The 27,620-nt window shown below is 44.6% G+C and overlaps 1 protein-coding gene across 1 annotated transcript; it reads left to right on the forward strand.

Annotated features, from left to right (window-relative positions):
• On the forward strand, positions 1-26,769 carry HSDL2 (hydroxysteroid dehydrogenase like 2). The gene is made up of 11 exons (XM_054986905.1): positions 1-124; positions 3,656-3,819; positions 6,859-6,957; positions 7,405-7,519; positions 11,721-11,824; positions 14,394-14,492; positions 16,276-16,470; positions 18,195-18,266; positions 19,990-20,211; positions 21,973-22,101; positions 25,746-26,769. Exons 1-11 carry the CDS (start codon positions 108-110, stop codon positions 25,856-25,858), a joined length of 1,329 nt encoding a protein of 442 aa, XP_054842880.1. The 5' UTR covers positions 1-107; the 3' UTR covers positions 25,859-26,769.
• The last annotated feature ends 851 nt before the right edge of the window (positions 26,770-27,620 follow it).

Below are 27,620 nucleotides of genomic sequence, written 5' to 3' on the forward strand. Positions count from 1 at the left end.
GATTGTTGCGCCTTTTGCCCCAGTGCGGGGTCGCGAGCAGGCGCCGGAATCGGAGCGGCCTCGGGGAGCGTCCCGCCCGGAGCTGGCCCCGCGCCTCAGACGTGGCCATGTTGCCCAACACAGGGTAAGCGGCGCCGTCGGCTGGGCTGCCCCCGCCCTTAGGCCGCCGGAGGGGCAGGGGCCCCGATCTCGCCCCACGCAGGCCTGCGGGAGAGCGACGGGACGGCATGGACTCCGCTCCTTCGGGGCGCAGAGAACGCGTGTATGGGCGCGGCAGGGTTGCCAGGTCCGGGTTGGGAGGGGTGGGGCTTCAGTGGGGTATAATGCCCTAGGTTTCACCCTTCAGAGTAGCCATTTTCTCCAGGGGAACTGAGGTCTGCGGCCTGGAGATCAGTTGTAATTCCGGGAGATCTCTCCAGCCACGACCTGAAGGCTGGCAGCTGTAGCCTCCAGGTCGTGGCTGGAGATCTCCCGGAATTGCAACTGATCTCCAGGCCGCAGACCTCAGTTCCCCTGGAGAAAATGGCTGCTTTGGAGGGTGGGCCCTATGGCATTATATCCCACTTAGGTCCCCCCCTCCCCAAACCCAGTCTTATCCAGGCTCCCCCCTCAAAGTCTCCAGGGATTTCCCAACCTGGACCTAGCAACCCAACCCACACACACCCCTGGCCAGCCATTCTCTGTCGCCCTCAGCCCAAGTTTGTTCTGCTCAAACACGCAAAGCAAAGGACAATGTCCTTTGGTAGGTACCCAAAGTGTGACAAGCTTATTCCTGATTGGTCCTGCCTAAGAAAAAGAGTCACCAGTTGGGTTCTCGCTGCCAGCTTTTTGCCCAACCAGGGTACAAGCACTTGCAGGGTAGCGTGCTGTTGAAGCTTGCAGTGAACTGTGGTTTATGATACGTGGGTTCCTGCGTGTGGAGCAGACGAGGCTTTATTGAAACAGTCATTTCTTCAGAAGTTAGGCATACCTAAAAGGTGTGGTGGGGAGAGAACAATCAGAAGTAAACACAAGTACACAAAAAATTGAATTGTGTTGCTGTTTACTGGACACAACCATGTTGCAGCTTGCGTATGTCGACCAGAAAATGCCAGAATCCAAAAGGGAGATTGGATGAGAATATCTGAGAGGAGAGAGCATCTCGTTCCTGCCATTGGACTTCTGGAGTGCTGCATAGTACATGATTGTGCAATGAGAGGTTGATTGGTTTGTGTTGTAGGGTCCCCCTCTCACACCCCAGCGTCACTTTCTCGCTAGGGTGTCCTGTCTTCCACCAGCTTCACTACAAACAATTCAACAGCAGGGAGTTGCCCAGATTCTGTTTTGATTGTAGGACTTGAGTCCATTGGCACTTTAGAGACAAAAAAGATCTTTAGGGTATAAGCTTTTTGAGAGTCAAAGCTCTCTTCTTGCTGATACCTTGTTTCTGAAGAAGGGAGCTTTGACTCTCAAAAGCTTATACCCTGAAGATCTTGTTGGTCTCTAAGGTGCCACTGGACTCGTATCCTGCTGTTCTATTGCAGATCAACATGGCTGCCTACCTGAAACTGCTTTAATTGTGTAATTCACTCACAGAGTCAAACTTGCAAGCTTAATGAATAGCCACAATCCAGCCAGAGTCCAGTCACTACACATCAGCTCCTTCAACCAACAGCGCAGGAGTGCACCCACATCTTCGAGCTGCTCCCTTTGTGGTTAGTGGTTAAGTGGTTGGGTTGCGAATCAGCACTCTGCTGGTTCGACTCCCACAACTGCTGTGAGCTCTGCAGGTGGCCTTGGGTAAGTCACTCCTCTCAGCCTTAGCTGTATTGTGGGGATAATAATAACGCTGACTTTGTTCACTGCTCTGAGTGGGCACTAATCTGCCCAGAAGGCCCAACACACAGTTATTACTGCACGCCCTGAGGCAGCTAGGGCACCTGTTTTGAGTAATAATAATAATAGTAACTGCGCTTATATACCATTCTAGATAGATTAGTGGCCCACCCAGAGCGGTGAACAAGTTAGTGGTATTATTATCCCCACAATGCATTTGGGGAACTGGGGCTGAGAGGAGTGCTTTATGCAAGGCCACCTACTGAGCTCATGGCAGTAGAGGGATTCGAACCAGTAGAGTGCTGATTTGTAGCTGAACCACTTAACCACTGTAAGTCAGTCTGTAGCCAGGAACAGTCTCCTTGGTTCCAGAGAGGGTCTCTTCCCTCCAGATCACAAAAATCAAGATGGTTACTGTTAACTGTCCCTCCTTTCTTCTGCTGGGGCCTTTTATTCGCTTCTATCCCCTCGGGAGACCTCTACATTAAAGGACGCCTTTATTCCAAAGGAAGCTAGTGTTGGCTGTTGTTCCTCCTGATTGCTCTTCAGTTACTCTAGGGGACTTTTCACTTCCCTCTGCTATGCCGCTTCACCACTACTCCTTTTAAGGTTGCACCCATGCTCCCCCTTCCCCAGATTTCGGGTGCACTGGAGCATGATAGTTCCCCAGTTTTGAGAGTTTCTCTAGCCCTGTTCAGATTGCCCCTCCACATGTTGTTTCCACCCTGCAGGGAGGGTGAACGGGCATAAGCACTCTGCCCGCCTCCACCTCCATGTGATCATGAAGTCGTCTGCATGTGTGGAATACATGTAGGAAGTTCCCGCATGGACACCTCCCACACCATGCGTTCAGCAGCACGCTTCTGAATGTTGCAGATCGTGAGAGGAGTTATGCATATGGGTACCTCCTCTGTGCATAAACTGGGAAGATGATTTGGTGATTGTGCAGAGGTGGGTGGGCAATGCGTTCATGCTTGTTTTGCCTCCCCATGTGGTGAATCGTGGTGTGGACTAGTCGTCTGCAGAGGGCTTGTGAATGTAGCCAATAAAATGAATCAGCGGGAGATGAAACCAGGCGTATCCAAGGTTTTAGGAACATAGTCACTCCAACGGGGTGAAAGCACTTTAATGCAATCCAGTTGCTGCTTTGTGTTGATGCAACAACAGTTAATATAAGGAGGTTTTAACTGCATAGTATTTAGGTGGTTTTGAGTTGGAGGAAATGTTCATAAGTACTGGATAAATAATGGGAACATTACAGCAGTCATATATCATCCACTATAAACTGGAAGTAGACAAGGTGGACTCCGCTTTGCAAAGAATTTGCAATAGTTAAGCATTCTTCTTGCAAAGAATACTCAGCTATGCAGACCTCGGTCTGCTTAGGTCCAGCAAGATACTTTTTGTGTCTTTAAGTGAGAGTGCACCCTTAGGATCACTGACCCTAAGCTTGCACCGTTACCATGTGACCTTAACGTATATCATTATTCCTGTATGTGACACACTGCTTTGAGAATGGGAAAGCATGAAAACAGGAGCAGACAGGGTCAAAGATTTTCATACGGTGTTCCTGCAATATCTTTCAATGGAGCAATCCAAACCAACTGTGTGACACCAAGATGTGTGCAATTTAGATCAACGTATGCAAAATGGAACAAATTAGGTAAATCATACAAACTTTGTCAAGCACTCCAGTTGGGGGGTTTCTAGCTGTAACATTCAATAAAATGTTGGGCACTGAAATTCAGACTTCAGCCAGTTTTTAGATTGAAAACTGCTCAGGTAAATTTTCTGGTGGTTAAAGAAATTATCCCCCCTTGGTTTTTTTTTTGCTGCATAGGAAGTTGAGAGGATGCACTCTTTTTATCACTGGGGCAAGCCGTGGCATCGGGAAAGCAATTGCCTTGAAGGCGGCAAAGGATGGGGCGAACATTGTGATAGCTGCCAAGACCGGAGTGCCTCATCGCACGCTCCCGGGAACCATCTACACCGCTGCGGAAGAAAGTAAGGATGGCGGGGCTCTTGGGTGGTTCAGCTACCTGCTCTTGACTTCCAGATCATATGGGTAACTGTGAATCAGAGAGAACTGTCTGTAGATTTCCTGGTTCCAGTTTACTTGGAATCTCTTTCCACTGGTTCACATCTATCAAACTGTCTGTTCCCACCCTTCTACTTGAATCAGGATGCGGTAAGGGCTCTGTACTCCATTGTGCCCTACTGAATTGGAAAAGAATACAATTTCAGTAACATGCCGTTGACAGCTTTAAGCTTTCTGAACAAGGCATAGTTTTAGACTGGAAAGCCAGTGAGACTGAGAGCCAGCGTGGTGTAGTGGTTAGAGTATTGGACTAAGATCTGGGAGATCTGGGTTGGAATCCCCACTCTCCCGTGGAAGCTTGCTGGCTGACCTAGGGTCAGTCACACACACTCAACCTAACCTACCTCACAGGATTGTTGTAAGGATAAAATGGAGGAGGGGAGAAAGTTATGCGCCAATTTGAGTCTCCTTTGGAGACAAAAGTAGGGTATAAATGAAGTTAAATAAATAAACAAATCCCTTAAGAACCCTTTCTGCAAGTGTCTGTTTATTTATTTACTTTATTTGTACCTCACCTTTCTCTCATTGGGCCCCAAAATGGCTCACAACATTCTCCTGTCCTCCATTTTAACCATTACACTATGCTGGTTTTAAATTTTTGTACAGTGGCCCAGTGAGTATAAACGTAATATGCAGGGCTCATTTCGAGGGGGAACGCCCTGGAACGCAGTTCTGGCAGTTCCCCAAAGAGGTCACATGATAGGTGGCCCTGCCCACCTGACTCTCAGCCATTTGGGGCCTGTTTCAGCCTGGATTGGGGCCAAAATGGCCCAGATCGGGACTCTGATGGGTGGTGGATCACTCTCCCGCTCAGCAGCAGCCCGATCCTGACCATTTTGGGTCCCTTTTTGGCCATTTTCAGCCCCTTTTTGCCATTTTGGGCCCAATTTCAGCCCTGAATTGCCAGGATTGGGTCCAAAACAGCCAGGATAGGTGATGTCAGGGGATGTGGCATATGCAAATCAGCTATGCTAATGACACTTCCAGTGATTTCAAGGGGCGTGGCATATCCTAATGAGTTATGCTAATGAGTTCCTCCAGCTCTTTTTCTACTAAATGACCCCTGATAATATGCATTCTGCCCTTCCTCTAAGAGCTCCAAATGGCCCGTATAAGAATATTTCATTTTTATTTTCATAACAATCTTGTTAGGTAGGCACGTCTGAGTAAGTGGTTTCGGCAAGGCACTACGTGAACTTCAAATCCCCTGGATTTCATACTTGTAAGCATGACACCTGGCATTAATTTGCAGGCTCAAGTTAGGCTGTGTTATTTAAATAGACACACATATTTTAAAGCTGCCAAAATGTCCTCCCCATCAGAGGAAGTTGGAAGTCAGAGACACGAGCGTGATCCGGGAGTGGAGCGGGAGGTTGTTTTGCAGCTTCCCGCCCTTCCCTGATATTTATTAGCACTGGCAATTGGAAAGTAAAGAGAAAGCGCTCTCAATTGATGCTGGATGCAGGCATGGCTGTATAGATAAAGCAGGGCCAAATCGGGGGGCGGGGGGGGGTAGTCTGCCCCCAGCGCCGCCAGGGAGGGGGTGCCAGGAGCAGCTGCCGGGAGCGCACGGGCAGCCTTACAGCCCCCCGGGAGTGCGCAGGCAGCCTCGCAGCTGCCAGGAGTATGCGGGCAGCAGTGCGGGAAGCCTTGCAGCCCCCTGCGCTGCCTTTTGCCTGCCCCGCAGGACAGGGGGCAGCCGGCTTGCCATGTGCCCCCTGTCCTGCAGGGCAGGCAAAAGGCAGCGTGTGTGGCTGGGAAGCCTCCTGCACCATTCGCCTCCCCGCAGGACAGGGGCAAATGGCACAGGTGGCCACGCTGCCTTTGCCGGCTGCCCCCTGTGCTGTGGGGAGGCGAATGGCGCAAGTGTCTTCCCATTCCCACAAGCTGCCTCCACCGCTCCTCCCTGTGTGATGACATCACCGAAATGACGTCATCATGCAGCGCCGGGAGCGCACACGAGGGGTCGGGCAAGGTTGCCCTGGGTGCCTGCAACCCTAGATCCAGCCCTGAGATGAAGTCTTGTTTATAAGTAGACTAATGCTATTAAAAAACCATGTTTGGATCTGGACAGCTATTCCTTCATGCTTCCGTTTGTTGCTTTTTGGCTAAAGGAGGAGCAGGTTATATGTATATTAATGTAGAGTAAAGGGGAATCTTTGTAGGGAAAAAACACCCTGATCCTCTAATAGAGGCTTAATGGGATGTTATTTACTTCCAATCAGTGAAACGCTTCAACCGCCCACTTCCACACATTAAGCCTTTATTAAAGGCACAGGACATTTTTCTCCAGCCCTGCTGGCAACCCTGAATCTCTGATCTGTTATTTTATGACCTGAATTGTGAGACTTATGCAGCTAGTTCTGCAGGCCCCAGGGAATGCCGTGTCGGAGCGGAGAAGACTGTTGGCATTTTAATCGTGGATATTACAGCGTCACTGAGAAGGAACTCTCTTGAATTCATTCTTATGGTATTAATGTATTTTACAGGGGAATTTTACAGAGTACTGGAAGCAAAAAAAAAAGTTAAATTGACGCCCTAAGGGCTTTATCGTCTGAAATCTCTTTTGGGTCATGATCTGTGTTGGATGTAGCCTTCAGTCTGTTTTGGAAAGTTTCCTCTTTCGTAATGGAATGAATTCATCGTGGGTTTGGATAGAATAGTTCTGTAATAACTTGTGGCTGTGACCTACCTGTGTGTGAGCCAGTGTGGCGTCATGGTTAGAGTGTCATATTGGGATCTTGGGAGACCCATGTTCAAATCCCTGCTCTGCCATGGAGGATTTCTGGGGGATCTTGGGCCATTTACGGCCTAACCTACCTCACAGGGTTGTTGTGAGGATAAAATAAAGGAGAGGAAAACTACGTAAACCACTCCGGTTCCTCATGGGGGAAATGTCAGGGTATACACGAAGTAAATGAATAAGTAAATATTCTCTTTTCCAGTTGAAGCAGCTGGAGGAAAGGCTTTGCCGTGTATCGTCAATGTGAGAGAAGAAGAGCAAATCGTTGAAGCCGTGAATAAGGCTGTTCAGACATATGGAGGTAGGACCTAACCTCAGTTCTGCAAATTGTACTGTGTGTATTCATAATCAATAATCTTACTGTATAAAAGGCAAGCCGTATTGGCGACAACTCACTTTTTATGCCCACGCAGGAGTCCTTGCAAGCCCTTCCATGGGGATAAAAAGTGAGTTTTCGGCAACATGGCTTGCCTTCCCATTGCCATAGCGCCCTTCTCGGGGGGGGGCCCTCCGGGGGCCCAGGAAAGCCCGGTGCAGCGGTGGGAAGGCCCAGTGCGGTGGCCCAGCCCTCCGGAGGCCCAGGAAGACCCACTGTGGCGATGCGTCTCTCCGGAGGCAGTTTACACAACGGGCTTGGTTGTTAGTAGACCATAACTAACCAACAAAACCATTCATATTTCCTAGCATGTGATCTTGAAATGCTGATTTTTTTAAAAAAAAACAAAAACCTGGATTGTTTTAAAATCAGGGATAGATGTTCTTGTGAACAACGCAAGTGCAATCTCCTTGACTGGTACTCTGGAAACACCTACGAAAAAGGTAGACCTCATGATGAGCGCCAACACAAGAGGAACCTATCTTACGTAAGTGCTTTTGGATAAATATGGATTGATTTAATTTTTTTCCGTCTGCTCGATTTAGGTGGGTAGAATATCAGCGGTGTCTGAAACACAGGTAAATACTCTGGCATTAATTTTGCTTGTTCGACTTTCCATAGTAAACAGCCACTGGTAAGCCATTGTTAGTGTCGTCATTGCAGATTGAAAGTGCTGGCAAGAGAAATTACTCCCGGAGGATTACTTGGCTGCTCTTTTGCTTGTCAGTTCAGAAATTCCAAGGCATTTCTGGACTTAATGCTAATTTCTGTTTCCTCCTAACCATGCTTTTTTAAAACATAGCCAAGCCCTGGCAGTACATTTCCTTGCAATCCGCAGGAAATTCTTTTTTCTGGAGTTTAAAGTGTCACCCTAAATAATACTTCCTTTTCAAGAAATGTCCAGGCCCACAGTTCTTGTAGTGTGATGTAGGAATCCTTAAAAGAGGAGTATACGTTTTTTGCTAGGAAGGCACTTGCATTCCTGTCGCCCCTTTCCAGTTGTTGGTTTATTTTAAAACGCTTCTGTCCTGACTTTCCTCTGTCAGGGTGGGACTCAATGAAATGACAGTGCAGAAAACAATAATAAACCTCTCTCTCATCTCAGATCATTCCCCAGGCTGAAGTTCTTACATGCCTCAGGCTTACGGGAGGGTGGGGCTGAACAGCTGGTCTCTCGCAGCTCTGACTGGAGAATCCTCAGCTACCGTCTGTCTCAACTGGACGAGGCGATTCATCAAGACCTTCACAGTCATTTTCATCAGGCCTTCACAGTCATTTTCAGGAATGTTCAAGTCATCAGTGGCAGCCATCTTCTTGTGCGCTTGAAGGCTTGTCCTCTGCACCTTATGGTGTTGCAGGAGCCTGTGCGGCCCTGGTAACTTTTCCTTTAAGCTGTCTTCCCTGTGTTTAGGGCAGTTCACACGTGCCAGCAGTCCTCCCTGGTTTCTTCCCACAGCACTGTGGTCCTGTGTATCAAATGGAACCCTTTAAGCTGCCGAACAGAGTGGTCTCTTCCCACACGAACTCTTCTCTCCTTTTATGCCATCCGTTCGGGCGGCCTTCGAGAGGGGATAGCCAAGCTGTTTGTTTTGGATTAAATGTTTTTTTGCTTCACTGGGCAAGGTCTGTCTGAGATAATTTGTGAGCCTTGTTTGTGTATAGAAATTTAGCCAGAACTTAGATCGGGACCCTAGCTGTGTGCTCCTAAACACTTTCCTGGGAGTAGACCCCACTGAATAGACCTGTATAAGATTCTGAGGAGACGTGCTTAGGAACGCTTTCTAAATGGAACAAACAAAAGGACAGATGAGATTAAAATGGCGGTGCCTTTTAGGGAGGCAGATGAACGCTTCCCCCTTAATCTGGCTTCTGAACTGTAAAGAGCTGTTGGTTTTGAATGGTGTTGTTTTCAGTAACTCAAATTACTTGATGATTGAATTGATGGTATTGTATAATACATTTAATGATACTGAAGCGTCATTGTTAAGACTGGTGTGTGGAGAACTGGGGCAACCTGTTATGTGTTTGTGCATGCATATATGCACATGTATACAAGTGTACACTATGAAATACTCTGTGTGTGTGTGTGCACGCATGCACATGCGTGTGTGATCACTTCAAGTGGTGATTTATGCACAGGTTGGCTATTATTTCCTGAGACAAATGTTTTTGGTATAGGAGAAACATACAGGAGGTGGACTTTCTGTCCATCTCAAGAGAAAGAAAAAAAATGTATACCTAGCCCATAAGAAAAATGGATTATTTTTGTTAGATTTGTAAATAAACATTTACCATATTTGAATTTAAGAAGATAAATTTCTATACAAATATGTTAGAAAAAGCTTTAGAAGGGACTTTTTAGAACGAAATTTTGAAATAACGAGTCTTGATTTTGTTTGAGCAATTGATATGCTATATAATGGGGCTTTTTTCAAAAACTGATACAGTACTAATGGAAACTTCATCCTATAAGAAGAAACAGACTGGCCATTATCTGAGAAGAATGATGGTATTATGTTTGTGAGATGAGTCCAGTCTATTCATCTAATGTAGCTATTAAGGAAATGGTTTAAGAAATGTTGTTCCAGTGATACTTCATTCCATTTATACCATTTTTTAAAATGTTTGTGACCGCTTCACAGCAGCGTCAGAGGTATCAAACGAGATAGGCAGATTTATTATGTACATGGTAAGGGTTGTGCCGTTATTGAAGATGATAAGAGAGAATCTTTTGTTACTAAAACAGAAACTAACCCTCCTTTGCAGTAATCAGTTTGTTGTTTAGTATCAGAGAGATACTAATACTGAGAGATACCAGGACTGTATATTTTAAAAGAAATATGCTGCCCAGTCCTAAGCAGAGTTATTATACTCTTCCAAGCCCCTTGAAATCAGAGAGTTTAGAAGGATAATTCTGTTTAGAATTGCCATGATAGAGGTTATCAGGCAGCTCTTTAGCGTCTAAGGGATAATGGTACAAAACTGGAAAAACAAGAAACTGTTGTTGAAGGAAAAGCAAAAGAAATTCTGGTGTATACTGTTGATAAGTAAATGTTTGCCAGGCGAGTAGGGCCAGTTAAAACTGCTTCTGTGTTGTTAAAAAGCTTTCTTTAGTCATTAATTTCTGGAATACCATTGTGCCAAATGCTACAGCTCTCAGATGTTATCGATGTCGTAGCTTAGAAATAGCAAGGGAGGTGGAAAACAAATTAGGTACAGAGAAACTGGTCCTCTGTGTTTTATGTCAGTCCAAGTAATTTTGTATTTGCATATGCTTAATAAGCTACCTAAAGAGTGGTTAGACATTTGTAAGGCACTTAGCAATTAGCGTCATTTTTAAATCTTTATGATTCAATCCATGAGGTTTTATCACTGTAACTAGATTTAGCTTTATAGACCTGGTTCAGACCCTCACTCAAACTTCCACTCAAGTCACTATCAGCCATTAATTTAATTTCTGACAGATAGCTTGTCACAACATACAGTTCAGAAACGAGCGTGTGCATGCGGTTTAAAAGTAATGGCTTATTTCTAAAATTACAAACATAAGCTGCGGTCCACCCAAACTTAAGACTTACAAAATTCCACTGATTACGGTGGAGATTGTTTCAGGTGGGTAGCCATGTTGGTGTGCAGTAGAACAGCGGGGTTAGAGTCTGACTAAAGGAGGTTTGACTCTTGAAAGCTGAAAATCTAGTTGGTGCTATTGGACTCGAACCTTGTTCACTGTGGGACATGTATAAATCTCACTGTCTGAACTGTTTTAAAAGCACCTAGATTTGGCTGGTTTTTGCTCTAACATTTATGTATAATAACATACCGAGTCTGGTGTGTGTTTTTTTTAAAGACGGTAGGATATTCTTATAGTGGAGTATTGCAGTTTATATTAAACTATGTAAAAGGAAGATGCGCTCTTGCTGAATACAGTCTTAGTGACATTTGCTATGTTAATATTTACTTTGTTAGGAAAATTATGGAACAACAATAGAATTACATTAGGGAAATTATGGAACAGCAGTAGAGGAGCCAGGAGAGGACCCCATGCCATGTCCAGTGATAATCAGTGACGTTTGGCACCATTTCCCTATTAATGGCTGATTGGGAATATTTATGGTGTATGTCACTTGCTATGTATAAAAATTAGTTTTCCATAGATTCTGAATGTGCAAATTAAGATGAGTATGACTTGAATGTATAATATATTATTCCTTTAAATGTATAATATATTATTCTTTCGAACTTTCTTTGATGAGATTGTTCTCCCAGTTATTGAGCCATAGCAGCTATTCTGTATCGGGCCTGTCGGATGTAAACTCACTCCCACGAGAGCCATTTGTATATGAAACATCAGCCTGCTTTACAGAGCTGTAGCATCTCTCTAGGAACTTGTCCTGAAATGTGTGCGTTCAAGTAGGACCTGCAAAATGACCTGGGAGCCCTCCGTGCCACAGAACTGTCTGCATTAATTTGAATGGTGGGTGGATGGGAGCTCTCGGAGAGTTTTGCATAAGACTCTCTGAGCTTCCTTAAAGAAGGAGAACACGCGAAGAGTCCTAAAATCACACCAGCGGTGTAAGGCCCGGTGTGGGTACGGAAGGAGGAACGCAAGGAAAGCAATCTGAGCAGAGCTGATGAGTGAGCAGCAGTGAGACTAAGTATATCTGCTTGTTTGTTTTTCATACCCCCAGATCTAAAATATGCCTTCCCTACTTGAGGAAGAGTAAGATCGGTCATATTCTTAATATCAGCCCACCAATAAACTTGAATCCTGTCTGGTTCAGAAATCACTGTGGTAAGTACACTTTTGGAAGCATTCGCATAGAGAGATTTCTCCAAACTCAAGGCGGATGTAAAGGTTTGTTCTCCTCCCCCTCCCCTTTCCCCCCCCCCTCCCATTTTCACAGCCTGGTGCATCTCTCTCTCTTTTTCCTCAAAATTGTTGCACATTGTCGCTCTCTTGTGTCATTTCAAATACACAGTAGGATGAATGGGAATTTGCCTGTCCTCTGTTCCCTGTCCTCCTGCCCAGTTAGCCCAGTTTGACCCAAGCCTTGGGAACTAAGCCGGGTCAGCCATGATTGGCACTTGGATGGGAAACTGCCAAGGAAGAACGGAGTTACTACATGGAGAATGGCAATGGCAAACCACCTCTGGGCATCTCTGTTGCTCTCCCCATTTCATTTTAAATGCAATGGCAAAGGCAAACCACCATGGATGGGGTCACCATGATACAGTTGCAACTTGACAGCACGTGCTTCTTTTTCTTCTCCTGTGCCCTAGGAGGGTTCTAAGACAATAAAACCTTATTTTGTCCCCCCCATCCCACCCCCCCCCCTTTTTTTTGGCACTGATTTTCTGCTGCTGGGGAAATTAGCCTGGTTATAGTATGCAAGTTAGTATAGTGGGGTGGTCCATGTGGGACTAGAATTGGGAAGGCCTTGTACAAATCCGTGCTTAGCTGTGGAGCGGTGTGGGAGTGGTCCATGTGGGACTAGAATTGGGAAGGCCTTGTTCAAATCCGTGCTTAGCTGTGGAGCGGTGTGGGAGTGGTCCATGTGGGACTAGAATTGGGAAGGCCTTGTACAAATCCGTGCTTAGCTGTGGAGCGGTGTGGGAGTGGTCCATGTGGGACTAGAATTGGGAAGGCCTTGTACAAATCCGTGCTTAGCTGTGGAGCGGTGTGGGAGTGGTCCATGTGGGACTAGAATTGGGAAGGCCTTGTACAAATCCGTGCTTAGCTGTGGAGCGGTGTGGGAGTGGTCCATGTGGGACTAGAATTGGGAAGGCCTTGTACAAATCCGTGCTTAGCTGTGGAGCGGTGTGGGAGTGGTCCATGTGGGACTAGAATTGGGAAGGCCTTGTACAAATCTGTGCTTAGCTGTGGAGCGGTGTGGGAGTGGTCCATGTGGGACTAGAATTGGGAAGGCCTTGTATAAATCTCTGCTTAGCTGTGGTGTGGTGTGGGAGTGGTCCATGTGGGACTAGAATTGGGAAGGCCTTGTATAAATCTCTGCTTAGCTGTGGTGTGGTGTGGGAGTGGTCCATGTGGGACTAGAATTGGGAAGGCCTTGTATAAATCTCTGCTTAGCTGTGGTGTGGTGTGGGAGTGGTCCATGTGGGACTAGAATTGGGAAGTCCTTGTACAAATCCGTGCTTAGCTGTGGAGCGGTGTGGGAGTGGTCCATGTGGGACTAGAATTGGGAAGGCCTTGTATAAATCTCTGCTTAGCTGTGGTGTGGTGTGGGAGTGGTCCATGTGGGACTAGAATTGGGAAGTCCTTGTACAAATCCGTGCTTAGCTGTGGAGTGGTGTGGGAGTGGTCCATGCGGGACTAGAATTGGGAAGGCCTTGTACAAATCCCTGCTTAGCTGTGGAGCGGTGTGGGAGTGGTCCATGTGGGACTAGAATTGGGAAGGCCTTGTACAAATCCCTGCTTAGCTGTGAAACTCGCTGAGTGACCTTGGGCCAGTCCCTCTCTCGGCCTAATGTAACTCAGAGGGATCTTGTGACAATAAAATAGAGAGGGAAGGGCTGGGTACATCACCCCGAGCACCTTGATAGACAGAAATTAAATCATCTGAAATGCCACGGCTATTCTCTGTTCTTAGCAGCTAACTACCTGACCCCTGTCAGTTCTCCCTATTTCTGACCTTCTTAGTCATTAAGAGTGACAGGAAGCATTCCACAAGTATCATAAGACACCATCTAGAAAAAAGGACTAGGGTTTATATTTGTATGGAATTGTACTTGTGGCAGTAAACCCTTGAAACCAACAACATACAATAGTAATAATAACAGTGTGCTTATATACTGCTCTTCTGTACAGATTAGTGGCATACAGAGCGGTGAACAAAGTCAGAGTTGTTAGTACCCCACAATACAGCTGGGAAGCTGGAGCTGAGAGGAGTGGCTTGCTCAAGGCCACCTGCAGAGTGAATCCCACGACTGCCATGAGCTCAGTAGCTGGCCTTGGGTAAGCCACTCCTCTGGGCCCCAGCTCCCCAGCTATATTGTGAGGATAATAATAATACTAACTTGTTCACTGCTCTGGGTGAGGCACTGATCTGTCTAGAAGAGCGGTATATAAGTGCTGTTGTTGTGTGACAGTCATGCAATGAAATAATCAATATCTAGTGGTACCAGTCAATTAATGAAATGCTAATATCTCTCTTGTGCATGTGTGCGCACATGCGCACACGCACATACAGAGTAGCCCCTCATTTTTCCCACCCTGATCTTCTTTCTCTTAAAGGCTTTGCCTGGCACTTTGTACATAGTGAAAAACAAGCAAGATTTAAAATTATGAATGACAATGATGATGGATTTTAATTGGCTCCCTCTGTCTTCTCTTCTCGTTCTAGCCTACACTATTTCTAAATATGGAATGTCCATGTGTGTGCTTGGCATGTCAGAAGAATTTAGAGGAGAAGTCGCAGTTAATGCTTTGTGGCCTCAAACAGGTGTGTGTTCTTTAAAGAAAAGGTATCATGCTTGGCTTTAACATACATCAACTCCATTTCTCTTTTAAGACGTTCATAATGGAATGGGATTTCTTTTGTTTGTGATGTATACATTGTAAAAACAAAACACATCCAGTGGTTTTCCTGGTCTGTTAGGACTAGCAGCGTGAATGGCTTATTCCAACCTTTTCTTCAGTCTTCAGACATCATCTGCTTGACTGTAAGCATTGAAACTGACCTCTTGCAAAATGTGGTTTGGGGTATTAAGCAGTAGAATCTTCTGCATGCTTACTTAAAAGCAAATCCCACTGAATTAAATGGAACCAGGGCTCATTTTGAGGGGGAACGTGCAGGAATGGAGTTCTGGTAGTTCTCCAAAGAGGTCACATGTCAGGTGGCCCCACCCACCTGATTTTCAGCCATTTTGGGCCCTTTGCAGCCTGGATCGGGGCCGAAACAGCCCAGATTGGGCCGGTGCCAGGCAGGGGAACCCTCCCTTGCCCTGCGCTGATCCGGTCCTGGCCGTTTCAGTCCTGATCCGGGCCCAAATGGCCACTTTGAGCCATTTTGGGCCCAAAGCAGCCAGGATTGCTCCCAAAGGCCCAGATCAGACCTCTGATGGGTGGTGGATGCTGACCATTTTGGGCCCCTTTTTGGCCATTTTCAGCCCCTTTTTGCCATTTTGGGCCCAATTTTGGCCCTGAATGGCCAGGATTGGGACCAAAACAGCCAGGATAGGTAATGTCAGGGGGTGTGGCATATGCAAATCAGTTATGCCAGTGACACTTCCGGTGATGTCAAGGGGCATGGCATATGCTAATGAGTTATGCTAATGAGTTCCTCGAGCTCTTTTTCTACAAAATGACCCCTGAATGGAACAGTCTTTGCAAGTAGGTGTGCATAGGATTGTTTTCTTCGATTTCTAGAGTGGTGGCATTGAAACTACGCACCGGTGGAATCCAATTGCCGGCAGAATACTTTACAATAGTGTAGTATCTGCAACCAATTTTGATTGTTGTTTACAGATTAACATAGATAAAAGGAGCCAGCCTGAGTGTTTTGATGCCAAGCTTCACCTAAACTTCCTGGCTGGTTTGTCACTGAATGTGCAGATTGTCTCTTCCTGGCCTTTCCTCGTTACATTCCCAGTCCTCACATTCACTATCTCCTGTGCACAGGAAGATAACATCTTACGGCTGTCTAAGAAATAAGCAGAACTATACCTGCTTTTGCCTCCCTTTTACCATCCCAGAGACGTGCTTCACCTGGAAGCTTCAGCCCCCTGAAGTTCAGGTGCCTTTCCCATTCTCAAAAAATCTGTTCAAAAATTGCTTGCTGGATCTTCCTCTGGGTTTGGAAATGCTGCTCACGTCACATAAAATAGCATCTCTTGTAAGAATTACTAGACGTGTAGTCTGAGATTCTGAGAACTCAGGGTATGCGTCTCAGTTGTCGGTCCAAGGAGACAGCCTGACCATCTTTGCCTTTGCAAATTTCTTAACCTAAAGGATCTTTTCAACATACGACATGGAGTGAATCCCAGTTTGCCTTAGTATGCACTCTCTGTATGCATGCTTGCAAACAAATGTTTCATGCCTTTACAATTAACATTTTTAGGTGGACATGTAAAGCATAATGTATGAAGAGGCTGTAGGATGCACATCGTGCAATAAAAGAGAACGCCAAGTTTACAAGTCTATTGCATATCTGCTGGGTAAGGAAGGTAGGATTTAAAACGGCATCACTAACAAATTACTCTCCTCCCTTCTGTTGTCTCATTTAGCTATATACACCTCTGCTATGGATATGTTGGGAGGAGCTGGAGTGGAGAAACAGTGCAGAAAAACAGATATTCTTGCCGATGCTGCATATTGCATTTTAACAAAGCCTAAAAGTTTCACTGGAAACTTTGTCATTGATGAAAATTTGCTGAGAGAAGAAGGAATTAAGAATTTCGATGCATATGCAGTTGCGCCAGGTAATTTAGATTCATTTGTCTTGCACAAGGAGGTGTGACTGTATGAAGGAATTACACTTCTACAAATCAGTGACCAATCCCACCGCTATCCTACCACTGCACTGAGCAATGTTTGAAGATGAGCTTGCAAGAATTTGCAATGAATGCCGTGCTCTCTCTTGCTGAAATGTAGATGTTTTCATTATTTATTGAATACATTCATTTAAAAGCTCTCAGAATGACTTTTTAAAAAGTTAACACTGCTGCCAATCAGAGTGGGCAACACTGACCTTGATAATGTATAAGGCAGCATCCCATATTCAGTTGCGCAATTTCAGTGCACAGAGCCTTCTGCAGGTACCATCCTGCAATTGGGCAGAATTGGTTGTTGCCTGTACATGTGCATTCTCTGAGAAGTGGCCTGTCTGAAGAGGGCAGGAGAGCTCCCGTTTTCTTGGCTTTCTGCCAGGGCTTTTTTTCTGGGAAAAGAGGTGGTGGAACTCAGTGGGCTGCCCTCGGAGAAAATGGTCACATGGCTGGTGGCCCCGCCCCTGATTTCCAGACAGAGGGGAGTTTAGAATGCCCCCTGTGCCGCTCCAGTGGCACGGAGGGCAGTCTAAACTCCCCTCTCTCTGGAGATCAGGGGGCGGGGCCACTGGCCATGTGACCATTTCCAAGAGGTTCCAGAACTCTGTTCCACCACATTCCAGCTGAAAAAAAGCCCTGCTTTCTGCAAACTTTGCAAAACTGAATTATTCAGGGGAGTTTTTTCACTCAGATAATAGGACTGTGCTGTAAGAAGTGGCTTTGGTGAAGGGTCAGGGACTGTAGCTATACTACTGGGCACTATCAGTTGATGTAGATATGCTGATACTGGATAATTTCCATGTTTAATATGTCATGCCAAATTATTTGTTTTGTTTCAGCTGCGTATTTGGAATTATGCTTATATTCAGATTTCTGCAATCCATAGCCTATTGTTTATTGAATGATTCGGCCATTGATCATATTGATTTACACTGTGTAATCCGTCTTGAGTCTCAGAGAGAAAGGTGGACTATAAACAGCATAAACTGGAATGTAATAATGTGCAAGACACTCAAAAAAGTCAGTTCCACTGAAACGAAATGTAACTGACAAGGAAGTCTACTGCCAAATGCAGCTTCCCTTCGACCTGTGTGTCAAAGGGAAAATATGTATCCAAGGTGAACAGTTCTTTTTCTAGTACCCCATAAAAACATTGTATATCTGAGGGATTTTTTTTATTAGTTTGTGTACATTATGCATGCTTTGGAGAAGACAGAATCTGCGTCAAGTGATGCAATCCATCTATATAGTGCATTTTGCTACTGATGTATGCCTTTGCTACTGATGTATATCTTTTCTGAAGTTACCGCAGAAAATAATGGTGTTAGGCCACTGTCTGCTAGGTAGTGTGTGGCTGTTGTATATGTGGTCCAGTCACATTTTCTAGATACGTGCACAGGTGTTCAAAGTGCATGGAGCCCATGTTACCTGTCACAAGAAAATAGCCATGTAACACCAGTATTCTCTGCAGCAGTAATAGCATGTGGAGCTACTTAAATTTCTTGCTATCCCATCTGACCACATAGTCTGATTTTACTGTAAGACGCTTATTCGTTCTGTAACACTTATTCGTTCTGTAACACTTATTCGTTCTGTAACTCTTATTCGTTCTGTAACACTTATTCGTTCTGTAACACTTATTCGTTCTGTATTTTTAGGTCACCCTTTGCTACCAGATTTCTTTCTGGATGTGGATCCTGATACACTAGCGATGAAAATGGAAGCACACGGTGAGAAATGATGCGGTTAGCTGAACATTCCCTGAGGCTATTGAAATATGCAGTAAATCTCTCTTCTCTTGAACTTAATCACTTTCAAACATCTGGCAGCGGCTCACTGATTGCTCTTTCTTTTTTTTTAAGCATCGTTACAGTTGGGGCTGGATTTCGTTGTTGAAATATTTCTGCCTCTTTGTTGGGACATTAAAGTAGAAAAAAGGGGAGGACATGGGGAGGGCAGAGTCTAAACTACAGAAGGTCGTTCTAAAAGTACCGGTTTCCAAATGCTGCTGTTTATGTTTCCGTATAGATTTGCGGCTAAAATTTGATAGTTGCGTAATTTGAGTTGACCATCTGAGTGCTGCCGTTGGTGATGCCCTGGAAAGCCTCACCAAAAGTGGCAAGGCTGTGGTCGGATCAGTCTCATGCAAGGCAATGAGCCCATTTATTCTTTTGATTTGTATGGAAGCACTGAAAGGGCTACAGTCAGGAAACACATCATGGAGGAAGGGGAGATATTCCTGTCTCGATCCATCCTCCAACATCTACTCTCCCTCCTCAGTATATTGATATAAATGATGAAGCTGGCATAGCCAGAAGCTCACTCGCTCATTCATTCATTCATTCATTCATTCATTCATTCATTCATTCATTCATTCATTCATAATCTGCCTTTCTTACTGAGATGCAAGGCGGATTACACAGTGGAAGTGAGATACAATATAATCAACAGCTAGGACATTCACTGAGTGAATACTATAATGAACAACAGCTAGAATATATTGTTGAAGGCTTTCATGGCCGGAGAACGATGGTTGTTGTGGGTTTTCCAGGCTGTATAGCCGTGGTCTTGGCGTTGTAGTTCCTGACGTTTTGCCAGCAGCTGTGGCTGGCATCTTCAGAGGTGTAGCACCAAAAGACAGAGATCTCTCAGTGTCACTCAGTATCCTGAAGCCTCCCTCCATTAGCATTCCACACCCTGGGAAACTCTTACAGGATGACTCAGCCCAACCCCACCTTCCTGAGTAGATATAAATGACCTGCCAACATCTTTTCCACACAGTGACACTGAGAGATCTCTGTCTTTTGGTGCTACACCTCTGAAGATGCCAGCCACAGCTGCTGGCGAAACGTCAGGAACTACAATGCCAAGACCACGGCTATACAGCCCGGAAAATCCACAACAACCAACAGCTAGAATATTCATTGAACAGATACAATAGGGTATGGTAGCAGGAAATTTGAAAACAAGCGTAAAGGTGAGCATAGAGATGAAATCTTCTGAAACAACACGTAACTAATTTACACGGCATGTTAAGCAACGTGTAAACTCCCTAGTGGTGCGTATCTGCACTAGCAGACACTACCCAATTGTGTAGCGCATAATCAGTGTCCCTATCAAAGCATCTCTCTGAGCTGTTCTTATGACATAGCCCTATAATTTGAAAGCCCTCCTGAATAATTCAGTTTTGCATAGTTTACAGAAAGCTTTAATACACCTGGAGCAGGTTTATAATATCACATTCTTAAAGAATTTTACTGACCTCTGGCCCTCCCTCTTGTTCCGTGTGAGTTACTGAAATCATACTTGAATTTTAGAATAATATCTGGCACCTGGTTGTTAAGGGGTGGAATGGGGAACAAGTTTCTCAGCGGGCAAGGAGATTTGGGGCACGCTGTTAGGAAATCTGAGCAAGTATCGTCAGCTCTTCTGTGGTCAATGTTGGCACTCCAGGAGCTTCTCCAACATTCAGAGAAGGGAAGAAACAGGACTTCCCCAAGCATGAAGGTCCTGACAGAACGAAATCAGAAGGTCCTGACAGAGGGAAGCATCACGTGCACTTCGCAGCTGAGAGCTCGGCCGGGCCTGTAGTGGAAACGTTTAAAATTATAAAAGGAGCCGTCAACGAAGAAGTTGTAAAGTCAGTCCAAGGTGTTTATCAGTTTGAATTATCTGGTAAGAGACTTTTTGTTTGGCTGTCTCATTATGATTCTGTCGGGCTTGTGATCTCTGTCTGGTTCTGACTTTAGTAGTACCCACCCCCCACGAAAGGCAAAGTTGTCTCAGCGTTGGCCGTCGTTTATCTGATAACTCTCATTCGGCGTATTATCCTATAACTACTTCAAATAATTCTGGAGAGTCGTTTTAGCATCCACAGATAGTAATATTTTATTGTGAATGTTCACTGGGGCGCACATGAGGGATTTCATTTCGCTGATCAAAAGCTGAAAATAGGAAATACAAATTTTAAAGTCCCCAGGACTAGGAGCTTATTTTCAGAGAGAGTTAAACTTTCATAACGTGAAAAATAAGTGAATTCTTCAATCATGTACAATCATGTTACAGCATATTAATTTTAGACAAAGTTAGTTGTGTTTAAACAATAGCTATATACTTGAAATTAATATGCATGTCAACACTGTACGATGGAAATATTCTGTAATGCCATCGATTGTCTTACATAAAAGACAATAATTTGTCCAGTACAGCCTTGTCTTAGAAAACTTTTCACTCATTCCAAATAAGAAACTATTTCACGGAAGTTCCCCGCCCCCCCCCCCCCAGTATGTCTCAAGATTTCCTTGGGGGGGGGAGGGGGCTTGGAAAAATTGGAAACAGGCTTGGGGGGCTTTTTGCTGAATTTTTCCGCCCCCCCCCCCCCAGGCCTTTATATCTCTACCCTTATCTGTGAACTTAATTGGTTGTCTTAAGTATGTCATCATATCTCAGTATCAGTCCCCATATCAGTAATAAGGAAATACTGCCCTGTTTTAGAGGATTGTTGTAACCGATGCATACATTCTTTATCTAAAGGAGGCTTAACATTTAGGAATAGTGAGAAATGCATACTAAGTATTATTAGGTGAGTCTTTAGAGGCCGCAGTTCTCTGCACAATTACCTGTGAGTAAATGCTGTTGACCACTGTGGCTGCTTCCAAGCATTTTAATTATTGGGTTTGCTTGCTATATATGGGAGGTAGTGGAAACCCCAGGGAAAAAGTAGAACAGAATTTGAGTCCAGTAGTACCTTAAGAGATCAGCAAAATTTTATACCATATAAGCTTTCTTGAGGAAAAGCTTATTTCATCTTGTATCTGACAAAGTGAGCTTTAACTCTTTAAAGCTTATACCTTGGAAAATTTTGTTGGTCTCCTAAGGTGCTGTGTGTGTATAGTGCCATCAAGTCACAACTGACTTACGGTGACCCCAAGCAAGGGGCTTTCAAGGGTAATGAGAAGCAGAGGTGGTTTGCCATTGCCTCCCTCTGCAGAGCCTTCCTTGATGGTCTCCCATCCAAGTACCGACTCTGCTTGGTTTCCGAGAACTGACGGGACCGGGCTGTGCCCTGCTGCCTTTCCTCTCTCCTAAGTTGCTACTGGACTTGAATTTTATTCTGCCACTACAGACAAAGATGGCTACCCACCTGAAACTAGGGGGAAAGTGGGACTGAGAAGTACAGTCGGAATTAGAAGAAGAGGCCCCAAAACGAGACAGATGAAACCGATCCAGAGACCACCGAGTCTAATGGAAGCAGGACACTACACATATTAAGCAAATCTACACCTCACATTGACTCCTGCTAGTAATATTTCCTCATGTTAGCATTGGTCAATAGTTTTTTGTCTTTGCGAAACTGCCATGTTTAACTTTAACATTTCTTTGCTGTTAGACCAGTAAATGAAGAAAAAACGTTTGGTGTTTTGACTCTTGCATTAGGTGAAGAAGGAGGAACATGGTACATTGATCTTAAAAACAAGGGGGGCAGCGCAGGAAGCGGAGAGCCACCTGTGAAAGTCGATGTGATCATGAGCATGTCTAGCACGGACTTTGTGAAAATGTTTTCAGGTTGGTATTGATAAAGTCTACTCTGGTTTAGCCGGAATGTATCTGTTCGGCTAGCTTATTACTAAGCTACTGGTCTTAACAGTGGCTTGCTGACCCTTACGACTTGGAAGAAAGAATTACGATTATGTATTGCTTTGTATTTTTTCATTGTATAGCACTTTCCTTGAGAAATTCAGCGCTGTAAAGTTTTATTCAGCTATGTTGTTTCCCGTACAGGCACTGCAATGTTGAGATTTGCTTAAATTTTATCCATTTATTAGAAAATGTGTATCTTGCTTTTCTGTCACAGCTTTGACATCTGACACAGAGAAGTTGCATGCACACACAACAATAATAAGATTATAAAGAATTAAGAATTAAACTAAAGCCACTAAAACAGTTTGAAAAACTAGATTTAAGCAACAAGATTGTGAAAGCCACATTAACAGGGCCATCTTAAGCAGAATTAATGCCGGTCTTAGTCCATTAGAAGGATGTATCTCTGCTTAGGATGGCTCTTCATGTATTTTAATAATTATTACACCCAAATAACAGTGCCCTTCCAAGCAGAGTTACCATTTTCTAAACTCCCTGATTTTAAAGCTCTTAGAATGGCGTTACTCTGCGTAAGGATCCTTTGTAAATGAAGTAATGCCGCGTTAAAACAGCTTGGCCCGCTGAAAAATACTTAAAAGATTCCCGATAAAACCCATCCCTTGCAGCACAATTTTTGTAAAAAATTACCTCATTCCAAAAGTCATCCAGAACAAAGCCACTTTTATAGCTCAGCAGAGCTCTTGGGGGCATTCCAGATTCTAGGATCCAAATAAGAAAAGGCCATATCTCAGCAAAAACGGGTCTACAGAGCAGGCCAGCCTCAGCCAGTCTTAAACGGGGACAGAAGCAGTTCTTCAGATGGATCCCAAGCCCAACATGGCTCTCAAGCTTCGTCTTTCTCTGTGGGGGGCCCAAATGCCAGCTGCATTCTGTAGACCAAAACTCGCTGTCTGTGCCTTTTTTGAGAGAGGTATATTTGGCCTCTCCTTGCTCAGGTGCCTTTTCTGTAGCGCTTCCCCTGGTGTGGAATGAGCTCCTTCAGAGAATCCATAGTCTCACCTTGAGAAGGGCCATTAAGACCTTTCTGTTCCTGAAGGCATTGGTGTGAAATTTTTGTGCAGAAACACGTACGGGCCGGCTGAGATTCTGTGTGCCATGTGCCCCTGACAGATTTTACGTAAGGCGTTTTCCGTTGTATGTTTAAGCTGCCTTGAGCATTTAGGGTGAGAAGCAGGGGATAAGTGTTCTTAAGTTAAAAAATAAAAGTCATCTCTAGCACCATAGATATTACCATGGAAAGGTGACTGTTGTGAGGAGTAGACTAAAATGATGCGGAGAGATAACACGAGCCTCGATCAGGGCAATGTTGCTGTTGCTGTTCTAAATGAGAATGCAGTTATACAGCCTGAAGGGGTGGCTAAGAAATTAAAACTCATGCAGTCATCATGGAAGCAGCTAAAAAACACAGGTCTGGGGATAACTATGACTAGAATTACATTTGCATTTATGTTTTCGCTAAATAGTAAAGAGTCCAGTAGCACCTTTAAGACTAACCAGCTTTACTGGAGAATAAACTTTCGAGAGCCACAGTACTCTTCGTCAGCTGCTGTGGTTCTCGAAAGCTTATGCTACAGTAAAGTTGGTTATTCTTAAAGGTGCTACTGGACTCTTTACTATTTTGCTACTACAGACTAACATGGCTAACTCCTCTGGATCTATGTTTTCGCAAATCATCGTTCGCACTAAAGCAAAATATGAAATCGGGCAGAAGCAGGCTTATGACCCAACGGCTAAAATCAGAGTTTGTGAAATAGTCCATGCAAATGACATACTGAGTACGGAAATCCCCAAAACCGAAAGGGAAGAAAGAATGCCTTGGAGAAAAGGCAAAAGCCCAACTGCTTTCACGGTGCTCCGGATGAGTGAGCAGCACTGTGTGTGAACACACAACTGGCATGCGTACCACCTTAGAATCATTTTACAGGGGCAGTCTCCAAAAAAGAAGCACTGCTTTAAAGCTACTTCCCAAACTGAGTAACCTTCCAGTTCTAATCATCATGGCTGAACATGTAGAACAAGCTAGTCAGCTGAATTAACAGTGCTGTTGTGTGTGCCCCATCACAGCTTCCTGTTTAGACCCAAGCAGCCACATTTAGGGTAATTAAAGCTTCCAGGTTGCCTTGAAAGGCAGCTGCCCGTAGTTTAGTCTAGCTCAGGGGTGGCCAAACTTGCTTAATGTAAGAACCACATGGAATAAACATCAGATGTTTGAGAGCCACAAGACATGATGCATTGAAGTGACGTAAGATGAAGAGGTGGGTTTGGGGGAGTGTCCTGAAAGTGACACCACAGAAAGGGGTGGGGTTTTGGTGCAGTATGCTGGAAATGACATCATTGGAAGGGGTGGAGCTTGGGAAGAGCTGTCACTTGACCTTTGCCTTGGAAGTGACATCACAAAGTGATGTCACTTCCTTGCTAGGCTTCACCCCCAAAGTCCCCAGGTATTTTCTGAGTCAGACCTGGCAACCCAAACATTTTTATTGGAAAGAACGAAGGAAGGAAGGAAAAAAGGAAAAGGGAGGGAAAGACATGGAAGGAAAGAAAGAAAGGAGGGAGGGAGGGAAAGTCATGGAAAGGGAGGGAGGGAAATAAACTAAAATAAAATGTATGGCCATGGTCAGAGACCACCGGGAGCTGCACAATATGTCTAGAAGAGCCACATATGGCTCCCGAGCCACAGTTTGGCTGCCCCTGGTCTAGCTGTTATTAACTGTGGCCTCTGAAACAGCTGGTTGATGGCAAACCGGCCAAAGCTAGTAAGAAGCTTTCCTAGTCATCCCTACAATCTGCTTGTGGAAGATCCACTGCAAACTTGCTCCTTCTGGGGTAGGGATGGGAACACAGCCCCATCCAGACCTGGTTGTACACCTGATTCCAGATTAGTTTTATCCGCAAGTCACAGCGTGCTTCAGTGTATTTGCCCGCAGCCAGCCCTCCGCTGACTGTGGACAGCGATTCAAGGTTTCTGTTACCTCCCTAGAGTAAGATGGGAGAGATGAGAATCATCCATACATTGGAGACACTCCACTCCGGGTGCATCACACGCCCTCGGATTGTTCTCTGGGTCCTGAGGTCTACAGTGAATTAATCCCGTCTTCAGGATAAATTGTGCAGACAGACTAATTCACACTAAGTGCTTTGCTCTTTTTCTTGCTGAAATGCAAATGAGTGACTTTTTCAAAAGCTAACATGGCAACTTGTTTAGCAGGCTTGGGAGGAATTCCGAGCTAATTAGGGCTCTTAGGTTTTCTTACTTTTGGTCTGTCTGAGCTGTTTCATGAAGAACTCATCATTCCATCTTCTCATTGGGCTTTCAACTCGAGTCCACGCTACCATTTTCCTAGTAAAGTGTTCACTGAATGAAAAAAAATGGCAGATATTTGATTATTAAGTATACCTTAACAAGGCAATCCTATGTACAGTTACTCCAGGCTAAGCCCATTGATTTCAGTTGTCTGAGACTGGAGGGACTCTGCATAGGATTGTATTGCAAGGTGTGTTTTTTTAATGGTGTCTTCTCTTAAAGCCTTTTCCCCTGTTTCTTTCAGGCAAACTAAAGCCAACCATGGCTTTCATGTCCGGAAAGCTGACCATCAAAGGTGACATGGCCTTAGCGATCAAGCTGGAAAAACTGATGGGCCAGTTCAACGCAAAATTGTGATAACATTAAATAGGAGAAGAGGGTGGTTTTGAGTGTCACGTTGACCTTTCAATAAATGTGCAGCACTTTGCTGTGGAAGGTGCTGAAGTTTGCTTTTGTTTAACGCATTATGATTTGACTCATAGTTTCCACTGATCCCCTAACATTTGTAGGATGTGGAACCAATTCTAACTAGATTTACTTGGGATTAAATTGTATTGGTTTAAATTGGGACTGATGTCTGAGGGATTATTTTTAGGATCACTGTTGGGCCCTGTTTTTGTTCTGATGAAAATCGGTGCTGCCTCAGTTTACAGATGAACGCGAACTCTTCCTTTTGGTACAATCATGTCCGCCTTGCTTAGGTCAGAGATTGGTGCCGCTTTCCTCTTTCTGATGCTGCCATGTTTCAGTTGTCTTTCTGAATGTCCAAATTCGCTTGAAGTCAATGCACCTGGGAGCATTTAAAAAAAAAAGAATAGCGCTGATTGAGTCGATGTAAGCTAGTTCTTTGATTGAAAAAGACTCTGATCTTATTGCGGTGTTTTTTAGCTGTGGGCCTGAAGTTGCAAATCTTTTTATATGCTGCACTCCTATTGACTTCAGTGGAAATATGCCATTGTTCAGTGGCAACTGAATTACCTCCACGGCACCTTTGACATTTACTTCCAGTATTGTCGCCTTGAGGGTTTGTGTTTTTTCATATTTCTAAAGTATTTTTTTCCTTTGTGGGTTTAAATGACACAGCCTCTCCCCTCTCCCCATTTAAAGAATTCTAAATTCAGATATTAAAGCAAGGAAAAGTAGGGATTTGCCTTAATTTTAAATGCCTATATAATTCTTATGCTTTTAAATACTTTTGCTGTGGTGAAAACTTGGTTCCTGCCAAAATGTACTTACAAAGTGAGTTGAAATAAAATGTATTATTTTAAGTCTGCTTGCTTACTTGTACTTAAGATGTTCGTTTCTAAAGTTGTTTGTTTGTAAACACTTTGCTGAAGGATTCTATTTTTTAACATCTGTTCATAGGCTGGTTTCCTCTCAAGTAAGGCTAGGTTGGTTCAGTCAGGGCTTTTCTTCAGCTGGAACGCAATGGAACGGAGTTCCGGCACCTCTTGAAAATGGTCACGTGGCTTGTGGCCCCGCCCCCTGATCTCCAGGCAGAGGGAAGTTTAGATTGCCCGAGGGGCCACAAGCCATGTGACCATTTTAGCTGAGGGCGATTTAAACTTTTAAAAACTTCCCTCTTGTTCCAGCTGACCCAAAGTGATGTCATTGTGTGGTCCTGGGAGCGTGCGCACACTTTGCGCACATGCATGTGGTACCAGGGGTACCTCCCACCAAGAGTTGCCCCCTGTGCTGGCAACCCACTGAGTTCCACCACCTCTTTTCCCAGAAAAAAAGCCCTGGGTACAGTGAGCAAATTGGAGATGCTAAAGCTAATGGCAATACATATACAGAGCACTAAATAGGCAGATGTTTTCATTTCTCACTGTGTATTTGTAATGTTGGGTACAAAACCATCATCTTCACTCACAGTCATAGAATCATAGAGTTGGGAGGGGCCATACAGACCATCTAGTCCAACCCCCTGCCCAGTGCAGGAATGTAAATGGATAAACCATCTTGAATTCGGGATGGGGTGAGAAGCAAAGAATGACATGTTAATTGCTGCCTCATGCTGAGCAGAATAGAAATTTATTACAGTCGTGGTGGAGTAAATTACCATCAAGTCGCAGCTAATTTATAGCAACTCCAAAGAGTTTTCAAGACGAGACATTTG

The sequence above is a fragment of the Eublepharis macularius genome, chromosome 8, assembly GCF_028583425.1.
Source record: "Eublepharis macularius isolate TG4126 chromosome 8, MPM_Emac_v1.0, whole genome shotgun sequence".
Classification (NCBI taxonomy): Eukaryota; Metazoa; Chordata; class Lepidosauria; order Squamata; family Eublepharidae; genus Eublepharis; species Eublepharis macularius.

Excerpts from the sequence above, each read along its gene's own strand:
- HSDL2 (XM_054986905.1), top strand. Across the intron at positions 3,820-6,858 it reads CTACACCGCTGCGGAAGAAA|TTGAAGCAGCTGGAGGAAAG; the intron begins GTAAGGATGGCG and ends TCTCTTTTCCAG. Across the intron at positions 18,267-19,989 it reads GATGAAAATGGAAGCACACG|GAGCTTCTCCAACATTCAGA; the intron begins GTGAGAAATGAT and ends TTGGCACTCCAG.